Here is a 19,524-nt window from a genome sequence, read left to right on the forward strand (position 1 = left end):
ATTTTCATTTTGTTATATATATATATATATATATATATATATGTAAAAATCTATTAGCCATACAGAATGTTTTATAGACTTACAGGTTGAATACCAATATCACAGTTATATGTAACAAAGGATGGCCTTCTTTTGAGAATGAAATGGAGAGTTTATATCTTTTCTCATTAGATATTTTAAGTTAAACCTTGAATACTTTCAGAAAATCACTCATTCATTGTCACTGATACATATTTTTTTGGCCCTGCTGAGATATAGAATTGAAGAATCTTACTAGTACCAACTAGACTTCTAATCTTGCCACTTGCTTTTCCTGGTTCTTTGTTCAAGAAACATTTTCTCACATTGAGACAAATAACTGTCAAGTGTATCACAGAGTATATCTCCTAGTCAACTTTGAGAGAGCTATCTATGGTGTAATAAAGTGCTTTATAGATGATCAGTTTTCGATGCCTGCTAACTTGTTGAAGCTTAACTCAGATAAGACTCAATTGATTTTTATTCGGGCTTGCTGCCTGCTGAGCATGGCTTTTTTACTACTTCCACCATTCTGTAAAAGTAGGACGGTACTTGCCCAATCAGCCCTGAAACTCAGGTCATTTTTAACCTGAATTGTCTTTCAGAACAACATCAAGTACTTGGCTTTGAAAGTTTTCATAATACTATCTTAAGAATTTATTAAAGTTATGATCATTGCTGTCTCATCAGGGTGAATAGCTCCTGATTAATGACTTTATAATATCAAGACTGGATTACTGTCCTCTATCTTCTATGACTTCAAATTGCTTTCTCTGTAGGTTTTTCTATAGAATAATTTAGTAGCTGTGGAGAACTGGCAGACTATACTGTATAGCTAGTGATAAAACAATTAATTCGTATATTCAAAATGCACTGATTCATTATAATAATTTTATAAAGGAGACTGGGTTTTTTGTTGCCATTAACTTCTACTTACCCATAATGCATACCATGTTGAAAGAGAGTTAAATCATTTTAACTTGGTGTATAGTTCCTTCTTTATGGTATGTTCTCTGCTGCTACCTTTAATCTTCAGATATTGTGATATTTCATCGCAGAGTTTTTTTCAGCTGTTGCATTTCCACTCCGCATTATTCTCTCTTCTGTATTGATGTTGCATTATTATTTCTTAATATAAATATTATACACTTTGCTGACATATCATTAATTCATGATTCCTTAAAGCAAGGGGAAAAAAAGAATCTAAGACCATATTCTCCACCCTTTGAATGAAATGGCCAAATTCTCTTAGGTTTCAGTGAAAACAGAATTCAATCTTCAAGGTATGTTAAGTATTTAGTAAAAGCACTAGGGAATTTAAAACAACTTAATAATACATATTACTGTGGAAGGAAGGGAGGGCTGCTTTAGCCCCCCACCAGCTTCTAGCCTGAGCCATTGTAGGCATATGCCTGCATTTCTGGGATGTCTGTCTGGTTACAAAACTGATTTAGCCTAGCCATGTTGAACTAACCGGCAAAGATTGAATCAATTCAGGCTCAGGCATTTTGAATGCCTGTCCCTAGCCTAGAAGTGAAATCCTGATTCCATTAAAATCAATTAGAATATTGCAGTAGATTGCAAATGGGGCAGGGTTTCATGGGTTTACATAAGGCACTGACTCCTTCCATCTCTCTTACCTCTGAAAATCTGTTTTTACTGCAACCATGGTTAAATACTTAGAACACTGAAAATCAAAATAGGTATTAAACTGAAGTGAATGCTAGCAGCAGTTCATTCTTATTCAGAGCACTGTTATGTTGAAAATTGTATTTTGTATACATGGAAAGAGCATGAAATCCTTCAAAATTGCAGATATAGGTGTCATCTTCATAAACTTCTCTTTATGATTAACAAACTCATCTTAAACTACTATATGGAAGTGTCCAAGCCAAATAGGAGTGATATATTTTCTTTTTTTGTTACATTGTGAGTTTAGGAATCTATACTACCTGGATAATTTTGCTTCCATTCCTATACAGTGGGTCAGATTTAATGAGAAACCAACATTACGTTTTAGTATTATAGGAATGAGAAACACAAAAAGAAGCAAAACAGTTCCAAATACAAGTGAGCAGTCTAAAATCATTCAGCTTGTCAAGACTGAAATAATGCTCCACAAGCATCTTTATGGTCATATTTTCCATTTTTTATCAATCAGATGTGAAACAGGGACAGTAAAATGTAAAACAAAATCACATCAAAAATTTAAAGTGAGCACTCCTTCAAGCCCCCCAAAAGTTAGTTTTTATCACTTTTAGTTTTGAAGAGAACACTTGTAAGTACATTTTAATACAAAAACAGTAGGGATTAGTATTTTATGCAGGAATCAGTGCAAAAAGACAAGTGAAACAGGAGTTTGGCAGTTTTTATTTCTATTTAAGTAGTCTAAATGTCTACTAATTTTAATTTATGTCTTTTTTAGCAGATAAGAGTGATAGTTCTTGTTCAGAGGATGTAAATGATGAGCACAGCACCAAAATCAAGAGAAATAAGTAAGTATTACTGTCTCTTACTTCACATGTGGCATAGCAAAAATCCACTACAGATGAGGCACTAAGAAACTAATTTGTTCTTCATTGCATAGCTATTTTCATGAATAAATTGGGACAGCAGTCCTTAAGATATTTATTCATTAGTCTGACCTCTTTGCATTTCAAAATGCCCATTTCCTATAGACCTCATCTGTGCTTTTTTCACTGTAGATTAGTTATTGGAAAAGAGATGAATGATGAAATTAAACGTAGAGAAACTTTATTAATAGTAAGTAAATTGGGAGAAATCATTGGCTTAATTGAAATCAAATAGGACTTTTGCCATTGGCTTTCATGGGATCAGGATTTCAGTCATTTTTTTCTGCTGCTGTAATGGGCAAAGCTCCACTGATTTAATGAAACTACACACGTTCACAACAACAGTTAGCCTTTAATTGTTGGTGATTTCTAAGTGCTTCTGCTGTCATTTAGATTTCTCCTTTGGTATGAATCTCTTCCAATATTTATCTGAATCTCCCTTACCAGAATAGGAAGAAAAACACTGTCACAGAAAAAGCGGTGGGAAACATTTCCATCTTGGGAAAGGGTCTAGAGAAAGGCCTTCTTGACTCACCCTTGCCATGAAGTGTTGGTGATTTTAAATATAATCTTGGCTATGACACAATATTGGCAATGTAAGATCTGTCTGTAAAATAGGTCTGTATAAGGTACTTACCAGGTGATATACATGGAGGAATTCTGAAATTTAAAGAGATACAGGTACTGCATTTCCAAAATAGAAATACTGTAGAACTGAGTCTCTTTTCTACTACTCTGCCCTACTACTATAACTTACTGATATAACTGGCATTCCTCTTCATTTATATCAACATGAGAGGAAGATAAGATGTTATGAATGAAATCCAGACATCAATTAAGCGAATGAAATTTTTTCTATTTTTTCAGTGATATAATCCTATATGTAGAAATATATAGTTTCAATATCTGAGGGAGATTTTATTGTAAATATGCAAATCTAGTACCTATACCTAAACTAAGAGATCCAAAATTTCAGACAGTGGAATTCCTCCTTTTTAGTAAATTCCAGAAAAAAGTGCTTTATTCAGTTTCAGAAAACTGATACTATAAAGCTTACTACTCAGAATGTCAGTAAGTCAAACAGTGGCTCTTTCTATTGCCTACTTGTGAATAGAGATTATTGTCCCAGGATGGTTAGATTTCCATGACTTATTCTTCTTTGAAAAGGTTAACACCAGGTCTTTTGTGTTTTCTTATCTTCTTTACATTCAAAGGAACACTGTCAAAACTGATAAACCCTACATTTGACCTATCATCCTTCTTTTTCTTATAACTTCTTTGCAAAGTCTGTGAAAGCCATCTCTCCTTTTTTCTTAAAATAAGCATGTGACTACCATTCAGGTTAGAGCAATCAAATCCAACTCTACACTGGCATCCACAGTCCATAATTACAGCATATTTCTCTCCATGTAGTTAACTCAATGGTCCTCAACTATTTCAGATGGCAGGCTGGGGCAGTGTGGGAGCTCAGGCACATGGTTAGTGGCCCAGTGGTTACAGCTTTGAGGCCATAGCAGAAGTGTTCATGGCACAGTCTGTCAGATTCCAACAAATCTATGAATTCTGCTGAATACCTTGTCACAAGGACATGAGAAGGGAAGGGACCATTTTAGATGCAGGGCACCACTCCATAACTTTTTTTGAATTTGGTGTCATCCCCATTGAAAATCATTGTTCTGCTACCCCATGTTATGTCGGTGGTTCTCAGTGGGGTGATGCTGCTATTGTCACCATCAGGTAAAAATGCACATTCATGCACAAGCAGATTGAAAAGAGTTGTGACACATGCATATTCTCCTACCTCTATTAGGGTTATCTGATAAGCATAAAGAATGCAGGAGAGCTTACTTTTGCTACAGCCCTTTCTGGCATTGTCTCCCCATGCTCCTCCCAGAAACAGGTGTGTGGGACAGTTCCATATGGGCTGAATACCTCTGTTTCTATCAAGAGAGGTAACTCCTGCCTTCTTTAGCTTATCATCTAATCCTAATAGAGGCAGAAGCATGTGCTTGGGCCACAGCCCTTCCCAGTCTAGCTGTGCATCAGGCACATGGCAGTGGTGGGTGGTGGCAATGCCTGTAGATCCCACACTTATTCTGTAGCACCCCAGAAAAGGTCTGGTGGCACCCCATTTGAGAACTGCTTAATTTACTAGGGCAGTTGACTTGCCCTGCTTGCATAAATATGGATTCTGTAGTGAAATCTGGTCCCTCCTCATCTCAGCCCTCATTGTAGAGACAGTGCTGAACCATATGAACCACCAGCTATCTGTGCCACAAATGAATTGCACCCATAGCAAGCACACCGACATGAGATGTTTACTGCAGAGTAAAGTCTCAATGTCTCAGTGTCTACATATGTGGCTCTATTAGGCTGCAGGAAACTAATTAACTCTGCTGCATGTTAGTTCTTGTAAATGCAAATACTGTCCTGCAGCGGTATGCTTTAGCACGCAGAAACGCACATGTAGACGCTGACGGGGCTGGCTGGAGCATGAAGGTGCTTTAGTATAGGGTTGCTTGTCGGCTAGCCCCACACTGGAGCACTCTTGTGCCCCAGGTAGCCCCTTCACAGCATGTTGAGCCAGGTGGAAGCAATGTCACACTGGCAGGCTGACCCCTGGGGCTCCCTGCCAGCCAGGGCTGCTGACCCAGCTCAACATGCTGTGGTCATGGGTGCATGTGAAGACGCAGCACCTGGGAGCAATAAGCTCCAGCACAATGTGCACTGGGGTTTCTTCATTCACATTAATTTCATGTGTAGACACGCCCAGTGAGTAGTATTTGAAGGACATAAAATAACCCTTTTTCATCTTTCCTTTGAGGATATTTTAACGCACAAGCAGGAGGCTGCGGTCAGGGTTAGATATATATAGCAGGAGAGGAGAAAACAGGACATAGCAAATCTATATTAAATGCTGTCAATACAATATGCTAAATTTTGAAGTTTGATATCAAGGCATTTTTTTCTTTTGCTTAAAAATAAAAATAAAACTGGAACAAATAGTACAATATAAACTTTTACAATATTTTAAGGAAGCTTTTAAGTCTGAGGGACCCTTGCCCCCAAATTAACATTTTTTTTAACATTTCCTTTCTTTTTTTAGTACTTAAAAAGAATTAAAATTTCCCTCCTAATTAGGAGGAATCAAATCCTATTTGCTTTCTACCCAGAAATAGTCTTATCAAGTGTTCCTTCCACGTAGTCCTAGCCTCACAAAATAACTGCTGAAATGAATAAATTCGTGTATCTGCAAGCAACAGCATGTGCAGCAGTTAGAATCATTGAACCTGATGCCAGCAGCATTTGGAACTGAAACGCTGTTTCTTAAGAGTGCTGGGTTTCATATGCCATGATGCTAATGTACATATTTCCAGCTGAGACCAGAACTGATTTAAAATCTGTGATACATAGGAGCACTTAGTAACAAAGACTGCTCAGTGACTCTCATGCAACACTCCTATGTGACAGAGGTATCCTAGAAAGAAGCAACACTGGGTTGTATTCCAAAGGAGATTAAATACATCCCACTTTTCCTGCTTAGAAGGACAAACACCTTTATTATCGTCAATATGTTCACCATCACTTTCCCCTATGGAGACCTCCAGCCCTACTAAGTCTTACTCATTGGATCCTCCTTACTTACTTTGAATTTAGTGCCGTCAGGGATTCCAGTCAACATTCATCTGTCCCCATTCAAGGTATGAGGCAGAAGAGTTCCTCATTTATACTGTTCAACCACATAAACGCCAGGTGGTGAGCACTCCTAGCACTCCAATCATGTAACTGGGCTAAACTGGATATTTTATAGTCTTCTACAAAATCTCAAGGATTGAAGGTCATGGCACATGTCATTTGCAGCAAGTATCAGATTTAACTGTTTTCTTTATAGCCTGAGAATATTGCAGTATATTATTTTACAGTGCATAAAAATATGCTAGCTGCCTCACAAGAAACATACATTAGTGTTCTCATCTGTGAAGCTAGAAAAGAGATAACTTCAAAGCAACCAGAGGTAGGTCTGTAATTCTCAGTCTACTTCTCCATTAGACCCAGTCCAGGCATAATTTACAGAAGCCTCTGGGCTGCCCTAAATACACAAGCTGGTTCTAAATTTACAAGCCCTTATTTTGTTAGAAATACCTTTTCTATTGATTTTTAAGACATCATCAATTTTATTTGTGATAAGAGCAGAAATCCATCGTTTGGGTTTTCCATTTGTGTGCTTGTCTCTTTTGGAAAACCTGTCATGTTCCTCACTGTGATCAGGATCCTAAGCTCTCCCTGCTCTGTCAGCTTGAAAGCTGGATACCCACAGACCTGCAGACAGCTTTGTAACTGCAGCACCAAGGGGAGTAAATCTAGTCCCCCCTGTGCCACAACTTCAAATCCAAAGGCCTCAGTACTATATGTGGGACTGTGGGTATGGACTCTGCAAGTGCTGCAAGTAGGAATCAATCAGGAGCCAGGGTCTTCCTAGCCATGGGACAGCCCTGGTGTTCAAAAATATATAGTTTTTAGACTGGTTCCCCATAGCTCCTTCCAACCCAGGACTTTTAAATGCCTTTCCCCACAACCCCCTACTGGGGTACATTGCAACCTGTTCCTCCAAATGCCCATTTTCAGCATCAGGACTGGGGCTGTCCTGATTCTGATGCCAAGCCCTATCCCAGTGAGGACAAGCAACTGATTGTCAGACTTGGGATGGGACATGCTATAAGTTTAATTATGGTGCTATAAAAACAGGCCACGAAGATGTCCTATGTACTTTAGCGGGCAAGGTTCTTCAGGTAAATCTGATATCTTTTTTGGAACCAACTCAAATAGTTAGAAAAATTAGCAAGCTTTCTTAGCAAGCTTTCAGGAACAAGCACCCTTTGTCAGGCTGAGGAGGCATCTGCAGATGGTCTGTGCTCTTCGTGGATGAACTTCACTTCATCAATCTACTAAATACAAAAAATCATTGACTAAATATAGACATTGGATTTATGACACATTAACCTGCCCAAAATCTGATTACCCAGGTAAACCTTCACTTTTTGCCAGCTATTTTCATTCCCTTCCTCCCACCTTCCTGTGTGTCTTCCTTTGATTACAACTACATTCATTCCCCCTTTCCATGCCCCCCTCCCCTGTCTCTCATCTACTGACCACCTTAATTACATGCTAACTGACTGGCTTTCTTGCATACCTACTGGCCTCTGGCTGCTTTCCCACTCCATCCAGGAAGAGCACAGACCATCTACAGATGCTTCCTTAGCCTGATGAAGGGTGTTCGTGCCCAAAAACTTGCTAAGAAGAATTTTTCAATTATTTGAGTTGGTCTAATAAAAGGTCTGAGATTTACCCGAAGAACCTTGTCTGCCTGTGTCCTTAGGCCAACACTGCTACAAAATAAACCCCTTCTACATATTTTGCCACTTTATGGCACATAAATCAGTTGAACATGTAGCACTTGTACATTTATGGTGCACTTAATTGCCTTATAAATGTAAAATATTCTAGGGATCTTAGAATCATAAAGCATAGAAACAATAGGGCTGGAACGGATCTCAGGAGGTCCTCTGGATAGTCCAACTCCCTGCAAAAGGCAGAATCATCCCTAAATGTTTCCTAATAAACCAATGATCGACATGCTATGACTTCTCTAGGTAATCTCTCTAGTACTTAATGATTCTCATAGTTAGAAAGTTCGTTCTAATCTTGTCATGTCAACTGTGCACACAGAAAACACTCAACCACCTCTGTATGCTTTCTATGCCTGTAATAATTTTTATTGCTGTCCTCTGGACTCCCACCAATCTGTCCACATCCTTATTGAAATATTGAGCCCAAAACGAAATGCAGTGCTGCTGGTAAGGCCTCACCAATGCTAAATAGAGTAGAAGAATGGCATCCTGTGACTTGTGTGCAATACTCCTGTTAATATAGTCTTGTGGCTTATAGTCACCTTGCAATCCAGTATGACCCCACCCCCCACAGTCTTTTTCAGTAGTATTTCAGCCTAGCCAATTACTGCCAATTTTGAATATGTAAAAAATAAACTTATTTAGTAAAATTCTATTGTTCCTTGGACACAGAATAAATTGACACACAATATGTTTTTTTGATAATGTTAAGAACCACTTTCATCAAAGTTCAGCCATAACTCATATTACTTAAAACACAATAAGCACTCCTGGTGCTCTGGCCAGGATCCAGAAGACTGGAAGAAGGCCAATGTGATCCTCATTTTCAAAAAAGGGAGGAGGGAGGACCCAGGCAATTATAGGCTCATTAATCTTACTTTGGTCCTGGGGAAGCTCTTTGAGAAAATTATCTAGCAGCAAATCTGTGAGGGGCCAACAGGGGTGATGATGCTCAAGGACAACCAGCATGGGTTCATTGGGGCAGGTCCTGTCAGACCAACCTGATTGCCTTCTACGATCAGATCACAGAATCATGGGATGCAGGTGTTGCAGAGGATGTAGTCTTTCTGGACTTCAGGAAGGCCTTTGACACTTCTCCCACCCTATTCTCATTAATAAGTTAGGCGACTATGGCATTGATGCCTACACAGTCAGATGGGCACAAATTGGTTAGGGGGTCGCACGCAGAGAGTGGTAGTGGATGGGTCATATTCCACCTGGAGGGATGTGAGCAGTGGAGTCCCCCATGGCTCAGTCCTTGGATTTCTTTATTAGCAACTTTGACGAGGGGGTGAATAGCACCCTGTTCAAATTCATTGATGAGACCAAGATTTGGGGTGAGGTGGGCAAGCTAGAAGGGAGGGACAGGATACAACTGGACCTGGACAGGTTACAGGGGTGGGTGAATGTGAATAGGATGGGATTCAATACTGACAAGTGCAGGAAGATACTGCACTTGGCAGAAAGAACCAGCAGCATACCTATAAGCTGGGGAACTTTCTTCTCAAAAGCACAGTGGCAGAAAGAGATCTTGGAGTCATTATCAATTCTAAAATGAACATGGGCTGCCAATGTGAGGACATGGTCAGTAAGGCTAACCACACCTTATCATGTATCCACAGATGCATCATGAGCAGGTCCAAGGAGGTGATCCTCCCCCTCTGTGCGATACTGGTCAGGCCACAGTTGGATTACTGTGTCCAGTTCTGGGTACTGCGCTTCAGGAGGGATGTGGTTGGCATTAAGAGGGTCCAGAAGAGGGCCACTCACAAGATCAGAGGCAGCAGGGCAGACCCTACGAAGAGATGCTACAGGACTTGAACCTGCTCAGCCTTCACAAGAGAAGGCTGAGAAGAAATCTAGTGACCATCTATAAACTTACCAGGGGTGACCAGAGGGGAATGGATAAGACCCTGTTCCCTCAAGCACATCCCAGAGTAACAAGGAATAATGGCCACAAATTGATTGAGAGTAGGTTCAGGCTAGACATCTGGAGGGACTAGTTCACAGCCAGGGTGGCCAGGATTTTGAACCAGCTTCCTAGGGAAGTGGTGCTGGCTCCTACCTTAGGGGTTTTTAAAAAGAGGCTTGATAATTACCTAGCTGGGTTCACTTGAGCTTAAATTTACCAGGGATCATACGAGCCCAGTATTCATTCCTACCCAGGACAGGGGTCAGACTTGATGATCTGCTCAGGTCCCTTCCGACCCTACATCTATGAACCTATGCATTTATAAGAAAGGAGAAGATTGCAGCAGCAGCCTCCTCTCATCTGGCACACAGATCCGGGGGCTCGCACCCCCAGGAGGAGTCCGGCACAGCCCTGCAGCCCTCCCAGGGATGTGGGCCCCTGGATCTGCACACTGGATGAGTGGAGGTTGCTGCTGCCCCCTGAGACCAGCTGAAGCCAACTAAGCCCGGCTTTAAAACTCAAAATGTTTCAAGTGCCCTTGTTTTGAAGTCTTTTGTTTCATTTCAGTTTTGCTGTTTTGAGCTCAAACACATCGAAACAGCTTTGAAATGAAATATCTGGCAACATTTTGCACAGCCCTAATCTATATATAGTCCATGATTTTTTGTATCCAGGGGGTCGATGAAGTGAAGTTCATAGGATCCTCCGTGAAAAGTGTTTTGTAAATTCCCTTTGAGGATTAGAACTAAGATATTGGAGAGAGAATTTTTTTTTTGTGAGAAATGTGCCCCCACAGGTAATTGGGTATTCTTGTCTTTGATGGATTTCTGGTGTGAATTCACTCTGATGCATAGTTGTTGTTTGGTCTCTCCTATGTATTTTCCATCAGGGCATTTGGTGCATTGGATAAGATCTATTGCATTTCTGGAGGTGCGGCTCTAAGATCCAGAAATTCTGATGGTTCTGTTGTGGGGTGTAGTAATTGTGGGGGTAGTGGAGAAGTGTTGGCAGGCTTTACATTTCTTGTCATGGCATGGTCTGGATCCATTCGGTGTGTTTTGGGCCAACAGAAAGTTCTTTATGGTAATGAGGTTAGCAAGGTTCAGTGCCTGTTTGAAGACTAGAATGGGTGGATTTGGGAAGATCTCTTTAAGAAATGGGTCTTTTTCTAGTGTGGGTTGCAATTGTTTGAGGATTTTCTGCATAGGTTTGAGGGAGGAGTGATATGTCATAACCAGTGGTGTTTGATTTGTGGGGGTTTTCCTTCTGTACTGTATCAATTCTTCACATGGTATCTGGGTGGATCTTTCAAGCATGCAGTCTATTTCTCTGGATAAATAGATCCATAAGTGTCCCTGTTGAGTGAAAGCCTTCTTGAGACTTGTGAGATGGTAATCCAAGTGTTCTCAGTGCAGATCTGATGGTATCTGAGGGCTTGGCTATATATTACAGGTCTTTTTGGTGTATTTAAGGTGATTGCTGGTTCTGTGCAAGTAGGCCTACTGAATTAATTTGAAAGAGTTCCATTTTAGTGCAATAGACTTTTATTAAAACCCTTATTTTATTTCAGCCCTGGATCTTTGTTTAAAATTCTAATGGTTTTACATTCAAACAGCTAATTTTGTAAGAAGTTACACACTACTCTATTTTCATTTACATTTGAATACATTTTAATTATAGGACCTAAAATACTTAACAACAGTCTAATTATATTATATACAAAAGCAGCAGAATGTTACTTTATTTTAAATGTGCAAAAAGAATATCTTCAAATTACTTAATCTTAATTACTTAAAGACTTGGTGCAATTATGAGTAGAGTTAATTTGTTTACTAAAATGATTTGAAGGTTCCTTTCATGTGAAGCACAAGATAACAGAAAGGGACCTATTTAGGTTTTGGATAACACATGGCTCCCATTAACCTCAGTGGAAGCTGAAAATCTCCATCTGAAGGTAAATATGGGCTCAAAACTGTAACTAATCATATCAAAATTATGTTTTCCCCCTAAATTTAAGTGCTCAATTGTCAAAATTATATGACATTTTAGGAAGAATTTGTTTAAGATCAACATTTTGTAATAGATAGTCAAGTTTGCCTTGGTGGGAAGAAATGGAGATTTTTGTCTGATAGGTTTTCACTGGTCATCGTCAGAATTGAGACTTGGCTGTCATCTTGCTGTATTTGGTCAGTGTTGGATATAAAGAGTATATTAAAGAAAATGAGCTATGATCATTCTTGAGATTAAGAAGTCTGTAACAGGGCAAGGAACAGCCCTGTTTCTTTGGTGCTACAAAGTTGTGAGTGAGGAGGAGAGTCGGGTCAGGGACAAGGCAAGGATAATTACTTAGTAGACACAGTTGAGAAGAGGGATCGCATCCGGGGTGAATGTTGCCTGATTAAGAGCCAGTGGCTTAAAGTCCATGGCAGGGGGCTTTTCTTTGCCCCATGGGGCATGGTGTCAATGGGAAAAGTCAGGAGCGGCAAACCCAGTGCTGGAATGGATCACTGATAAGACTGGCTTACCAGCTGACGGTAACCATAGCAACCAGCAAAACAAAGAGGTGAGAGAGAGACAGAAGGGAGATTGATTCTCAGGCAGAGAGAAGGTTCCATGGAGGAAGAATCTGATAATACCTGCAAAGGAAGGAAAGAGAGTGAGACTAGAGGTGAGCTGACAGGCTCAGGAGAGTAAATTGCATGGCAGTGGAGGGTGAAGGAAGATGGTGCGCTATGAGAACAGCTGGGGTTATCCACAAGCTGTGGGGGATTCACTAACAAACCAATTTACTTTTATACTGCTTCTGGGGTGACTTACCACACCCTCTCTCACTGGGGAATTAACTTCTTATTCTTCCACCAGTTCAAGGCATGGCAGGAGAGCCCCAAGGAGAGATTTCGTTATTCACCCCAGCATAGTCATGAAGTCTAAAGATTAATTTCCTATTAGGATGCAATTTTTACTCAGTCACCACATGTACTCAAGACTCACTCAGTCATTTAGTGCTTGTTTACCATTATACTGTATGAAGGAACGGCTTCATATTCTTCAGCCGAGGAATGGCCTTTTCATGACACTGACTGTGCAGTATCCCGAGACTACTGTGCAATAGCATCGCATCATGCTTTCTGCCATGCCACATTACTGCACAGTAGTCACAGACTGCTGCACAGCCAGCATCTTGTGTAGCTGCAGCCAGTGATCCTTTTCCTGATGGAACGTTTACAGTATTCAACTGTAAATGTTGGTACAGCTAAAGAAAAATAATTTTATGAAAATTCCAAAATTGTGATAGTAATAGAGTACAAAGTAAAATGATCTGTCTATATGTGTCCTTTCAACTATAAATTAAAATACTTTGTTGCATTCCTTTACTGTTAGAACTGTTTTCACTATAGTTTTTAGTGTGAAAATACATGAAAGACTCATGTGTAGAAACATCTTCTATTACCCAAACCAAACGAGAGTGCATCTCTCATGGATCATAGCTGATTGAATAATATTTAGTATTTTCATCAGTTTCAGCTTCAAAAAAAAATCTTTGGGGATTCTAGAAATTGGAATTTAAGGTTGATGGATCATATTACAGAATATTATGATTTGGGGAAAATGAAAATTGCTAATGCAATATAAAAGTCATCAGCATAATATGAAGAGTGACAGTGCAATACTTTTGAATCCACTAATAATATATATAACAAAATTTAGTGCAATTTAAGTGTAATACAATTACTGCAGGGACATAATATGCTAGGACTAATTGCATTATTGACTGACTGATGTAATTTATTAGCAGAAAAGAATATTTGAATGTTTTCTCTCTTCAAATGGTTCAAGTTAGAGCACTTCGGAAATAAAAATGTTATTACATTCAATGGTTAAATTCTAAATTGGGGGTCTAAAGTTAATTAACTTCAGTGAGACCTACAGCACCTCTAAACATTGGACCACTTTTATTAAAATGACAAAAGTAGCAATAAGTACTTTACTTTTAGCATCCAGCTTTGAAAAATGTTGCCAATATGATCACATCTTTTGCCCTTTAATAAAGTAGGGCTTGAAAGAATAGATGGCTTGGTACAGATAAATAGTAGAGATGAGTACAAGCCAGAACTGAACTTGCCCAACTCTGTTGTTGCTGTTGAAATCCTGGAATCTGGTGTTTGCCTACCTCCAGTTTAAATCTGAATCAAGTTGTCAGAGTTCAACTGTTATTGTCACCACAAGTTTACTTACGGTGTACACTTCCTCAGTCCAGGTGCCTAGTTTCTCTGAGCTATATTAGCAAATGTCCTTGGATCCCTAGTAGACAGGTGTCTGCATCACAAAAAAACAGCCCTCGCTCCCCCGCTTTTGATATTTCTGTTGTCCTGAAGTTTAGTCTCTAATTCATTTAGATCTGTGCAGAACAGCACCATTTCATTTTGACTTCCATTTCACCATTTTGAAGAGATATTGTTTCATTTCAATGTTTTGTTTAGTTTAGTTTCAAAGCACTGTTCCATTTTGTTTTGTTGAAACTGTTTCGTTGTTTCGATGTGTTTCGTCGTTTTGCCCATAGGCTGTAAGAGCATGAAACTGCCTGATTCAAATGAAAACAGCAGGGAGGATAGACTCTTATGAAGCCACAAAGCCTGCAAGGTTTCAAGGAGATAGGTACAGGGATTTCTGGGAAACTGCACCTCAAGATGGTGACAAGCAAAACTCGTGACATGTATGACTTTGTGTATGTGTTAAGGCGCACCCTCACTGGCACTGTGGCCCCAGAGCACTGGGATTGGAAGGGACCTCAGGGAAGAATGACTGTCAGTGGCCAGCTACACAGTCAATATCAGAGCAGTCCTTCCTCGCTCTTCCCTCTCCCTCTCCTTCCTTTCTGTTTCCCTGCAAGCAAGCCCAGCTTTAGCTTTGCAACTCAAAATATTTCAAAACTTTTTAAATGTTTTAACTGCCCTTGTTTCATTTTGAGGCTAGTTCAAAACATTCATTAAATTTGATTTCACTGTTTTGAGCTTGAAACAAAACAGCTGGTGAAATTTCGCACGTCCCTATCATCTATTACTGGGGCTATTCCCCACAAAGGTAATGTCAAGACGGAGCAGTGTGGCTTATGCTACCAAGAAAGCACTTGGGCATGAATAAACAGTGAATTTTAGTAAAAAGTTGTTTTGTAGAAAAATTATTGATTTCTGGACTAAGTAAAAAATATATGGGCCTGATCCTCAGAAGGTAGGATGTAGATTGGTGTACCTCCACTGGCTTTTAACTGAGCTGTGCCAAAGTGCACTTGATGAGGAAATGGCCCTTATGTGCCTCTGTTTGAATTTTTAAGTACATTGTTCATATCCTCTTCTGAAATAAACACAGTAATGCTAGATGCATGGCAGTGACCCTTGTAAATGTAATAGCTCACATAATGGTAATTAATTATTTGGAAACAGCTCTTTATTCCTAAATGATATATTTCTGGAAAATGGTTATCAGTTCATGCAAAGATTTTTTTGAACAGATAGAGAGGAAGGTTCTTCACTAGCAGGTCATGTGATATGTGATAAAAAGCCAAATTACTTCCCCTAGGAGTGAAGTTATGGGATGCTTGAGAACATAAAAGGAAGATTATTGTTGACCTTTAAGCTTTTAAGAAAAAAACACTAACATGGCTTTCTCCAGTTTCAACTCTGAAATCTTCACTCCTTGACACATTATATAGAACAATGCCAATTGATGCACAGTGTAATGTCTCAATTTTCAATTGCAGTCTTTGATCATAGTCTAGTCATACTATACTTCCACATAAATGCTTGCCATCATTCCTTCTAAAGGATCTTCAAGATCCATCCCATTTTAATAACTATATAAGATTTGACTTGGCTAGTGTCAATATTGCATACCGTATAAAAGAGAAATTCTATTTTGGGGGGAAATTTTCTAAGGAAAGTGGAGGACTGAAAAGCGTACCCTTCTGTGTGTGTTTACTGACTTATTCCTGCTTCATTTTCTTACATGGGTAAAGAACAGAAGATTCCCAGAATGCCGATCAGGAGAAGGTTGATGTCGAAGAGAAAAATGTGAAAACATCAGCACATCAGATTGTGCTTCCTTTAGAGGAGCGCATTACCCACTTCCGAGATATGCTTCTGGAGAGAGGAGTAAGAAATAAGAGTGATTAATATATTCCTTATACATTTTGAAAAAAGTATATGCAATATGACAAATATAATAAGCAAGCTATATCTCTAACTACCACATTAATCAAGAGGTGTTTTTTTTTTTTCTCTTCCCTCTCATGTACACAGTTACTATATAGAAAGGAAATGACATGAAAAAAAATCAAAAATACTTGTTAAGAAATGTGACTGGTCTAAACCTTGAAATGAATAGCTTAAGCGTTTTGGCCATGGTGGTATTCTGAAATTGTATTTTGGGTTTATTTGGTGGCATATATATTTTCAGAAAAAAATACATTATTTGTCAAAGAGTATTTTTTTAACCAAAATATGTAGGATTATAGCATAATCAACATTTGACAATATGGATGAAGTATATATTAATGTACAGACAGAATAAATTAGTTATATCAGGTTATTTTATCAACCACATGGTTTGAATGATAGAATATTTACTGATTTTGAAAGGGACCTGATTTTTGTTTTTTTAATACTGAAATTAATGCAGCTATATTCAACTACTCACAAAAATGTGGTTAGACAAAAATGAATTAGACCAACACACCTACAGCCTACACCCCTGTAACACAAAAGTGTTAGCATTTATTCAACTGATTCTATATATAGTTATTTATGTCCATAAAATTTTATCCATATGATTACAAGATTAGGCCCTTAGTGTATGTTCTTGTTTTCTTAGTGATGAATTTGAGTGTTAACTCATGGTAGAAGTAAGCATCAGACTTTTACACTCTAATCCTGCAAACTGTAGGTATGTACATTTACAGGCATGCATGTTACCCCATGAAATTCAAAGGAGGTACTTTGGGAGCACACTGGGATGCTGCAGGCCTGTGCTGTAGCTTCTTTCCAGAGAGAACATTTTATGGATGTTCACTCTCTCAGGAGAAAGTCTCCTGGGAGTGACTTAATCTTGGTTGTTCCCAGGTTATGTTTTCTGGGAGAAGCCATGTTTGCTTTAGGAGAAAAATCTTGAACATCTGTGGTCATAGTTTCTTCTGGGATCCTAGGGCAATGGTGACTCTCCCAGGAGAAACTGAATGTCTGTGTTTGGCTACAGATGCAGGGCCTTTGCTGTCTTCTGCATCACTGGGACAGTTTAGCAGCAAATGTTTTTCATAAGATATATACAGTGAGGGTACGATAAAATGGCAAGATTACATGATTAATGCTAAGCTTAAGGTAAGGTCCTGGAGCTTACAGGGAGGAATGAAATTGACCGTGGAAGGTTCTATATGTAGCAGCCTGCAGAAGGAACACTCCAGGAGGAAGGAATTTGGAGGAAATTGTTCGATGTGTACATGGCAGAAATGTCGACTACTTTTGTGGCATTTCATAAATCATTTTCTTTTAACTATTAGTCAGCACATGCTGTGTGATACACAGTGCCATAGCAACAAAGTTTGCAGTTGGGACAAAGCCCCCAGCGGCAGCCCACCCTCACCCCGTGCATAGATCTGAGTGGTACACCCCCCCCCACCACACTTGCCTGGGAATGCATGCAGCAGTGGGAGCTGCCCTCCTCCTGTCCCTGCATGCCCACCAATGAAACCCTCATGGCTCCAGCCCACACCCCGCCCCAGCTGGGCAGCATCTATTGGTGCCCCTTTATTTCAGTGGCCAGGACTATTGCCCCACTCGGCCCCTCCCCTTGGTATGGCACTGGTGATACACAATATACCCAACCCAGTTTCAGACCAAAACTCACAATACAAGATCCCCAGTTGTTTTGGAAGGGTAATCTCCACTAATACAGTGGTCTCTTCAAATTATGTGACTTCTTTAGCTTGAACATTAGACACTTGTGCTTTTATGTCCATAGGTTCCCAGGGTCATTCTTTACATTTACAACTATCATGTTACAGAAAGAGGCACTGTTCATAACTGTTATATTAACCAATCCCTTTACATTCTATAAGTCAGCTTATAACTTTGAAACTTCCTGGCTTCCAGTGATTTCTAGCAAGAAAGCCAATTCATTTAGACCCACTTTGCATCATCAAAGGTTTCTTGTTTGATTGTTAATTATTCTGTTTTAATTATACTTCACACACTTAATTTTTTAGTGATTTACTCTGCTTTGTAATTAGGTGAGGTGATTAGAATATTTTATGTTACTCCAGAGTTTTCTTTTAATGAACTAATTAACAGTGATGATATATAAGATGTCAGAGGCAGGCTAGGGATTTAACTCATATGTTTTGAGGATCTCACATCATAAAATTTTCTGCACAAAGGTGAATCAGAAAATAGAAGACCTTTTCAAATCTAATATTTTGGCCTGGCCCCATTGGCCTTATTGGGTTTAATGATGTTTCTAATACTGGGAATTTTGTTGCTAAGGAAAATACTCAATTGATGACTGAACTAATGGAAGTAAAGTAAGCGAGCCGAAGTCAATGGATGGATACTGGTAATTCTGCACCAATGGAAACAGAATGTATTGTTTGGCCATCTTAGACAATTCCCTGAAAGCATGAAGAACCACGGAGATATATTTGAGGACATCAGGAAGCCTTTTTGGAATTTACAGTTTATTAATATTTACTTAGTTTGTGGTAACACTTAAAGCATTGATCCTTTTCATTAACAGATGGAGACTGCAACTCTCACAAAGAGTACATGGTCTAAAAAGACAAGACGAGGATTGCCTATTAGAATTTTCTCTTTTCCATAGTTTGTGTATATACGTGTTTGGAATGAGCTGACTTTTTATACTGTTACCAAATATCATTGGTTCTTAGCAGCTCAAATGTAGCCCCTTTTAGAAAATATGTAATGATGTAATTTAGGATTTAATTACATTTATGGGTGTCAGTGGAATGCTGGGGTGCAAAATTTGGTGAACAGTGCCTCAGTAACATCTGTGGAGGGCTCATGGAAGGAAGCATTATGATTGCTACACAAAGTATAGTGCCTCTTGGGTTATAAATATCAGTTCTTTTGTGTACTCATGCATTGACAGCCATGATCTGACTCATACTGATTTGTGATGTGGGACTGATGGCAAGATGAATTGCTTAAATGAAGTGAACTTTTCTGTTTGATTTATCACGGGAATGTGTATTCCTATTTCTTATGCAGAATGACCAAAATGGTTATAGCTTGCCTATAGCGAGCAATACTGATATATATTGTGGCACTGATCAGAGAAATGGCCAGATGCATATTATTATTCCTACCCACTGAGGAACAATTCATTTCCCAGCCACTTTCAGAGGTATCATTAACTATCCAGTGTGTTTTTGACCTTTCAACTTTGCTTTTCCAGTACCAAATCCAGGCCAGAAAGTATTTTTATTTAAATAAATAATATTTTCCCCTTTATTTTAGAAGTCTGTGATTATGTAAATGATTTACATATGCAGAAGGAAAGTTTTAAGTTTATGTAAACGTAAAGGAAATGTGCCATTAAGTATATATAG

General features: G+C 39.0%; 1 protein-coding gene across 1 annotated transcript in view; it reads left to right on the forward strand.

Moving 5' to 3' along the window:
* The window catches only part of TCERG1L (transcription elongation regulator 1 like), a 228,811-nt gene that overhangs the window by 199,170 nt on the left and 10,117 nt on the right, over positions 1-19,524 (forward strand). The window contains exons 9-10 of the mRNA XM_019555453.1: positions 2,444-2,513; positions 15,925-16,060. Coding sequence (XP_019410998.1) covers positions 2,444-2,513; positions 15,925-16,060 — 206 coding nt within the window. The remainder of the gene's footprint in view (positions 1-2,443; positions 2,514-15,924; positions 16,061-19,524) is intronic.

This window comes from Crocodylus porosus, unplaced genomic scaffold (assembly GCF_001723895.1).
Source record: "Crocodylus porosus isolate Cpor-Errol unplaced genomic scaffold, CroPor_comp1, whole genome shotgun sequence".
Lineage (NCBI taxonomy): Eukaryota > Metazoa > Chordata > Crocodylia > Crocodylidae > Crocodylus > Crocodylus porosus.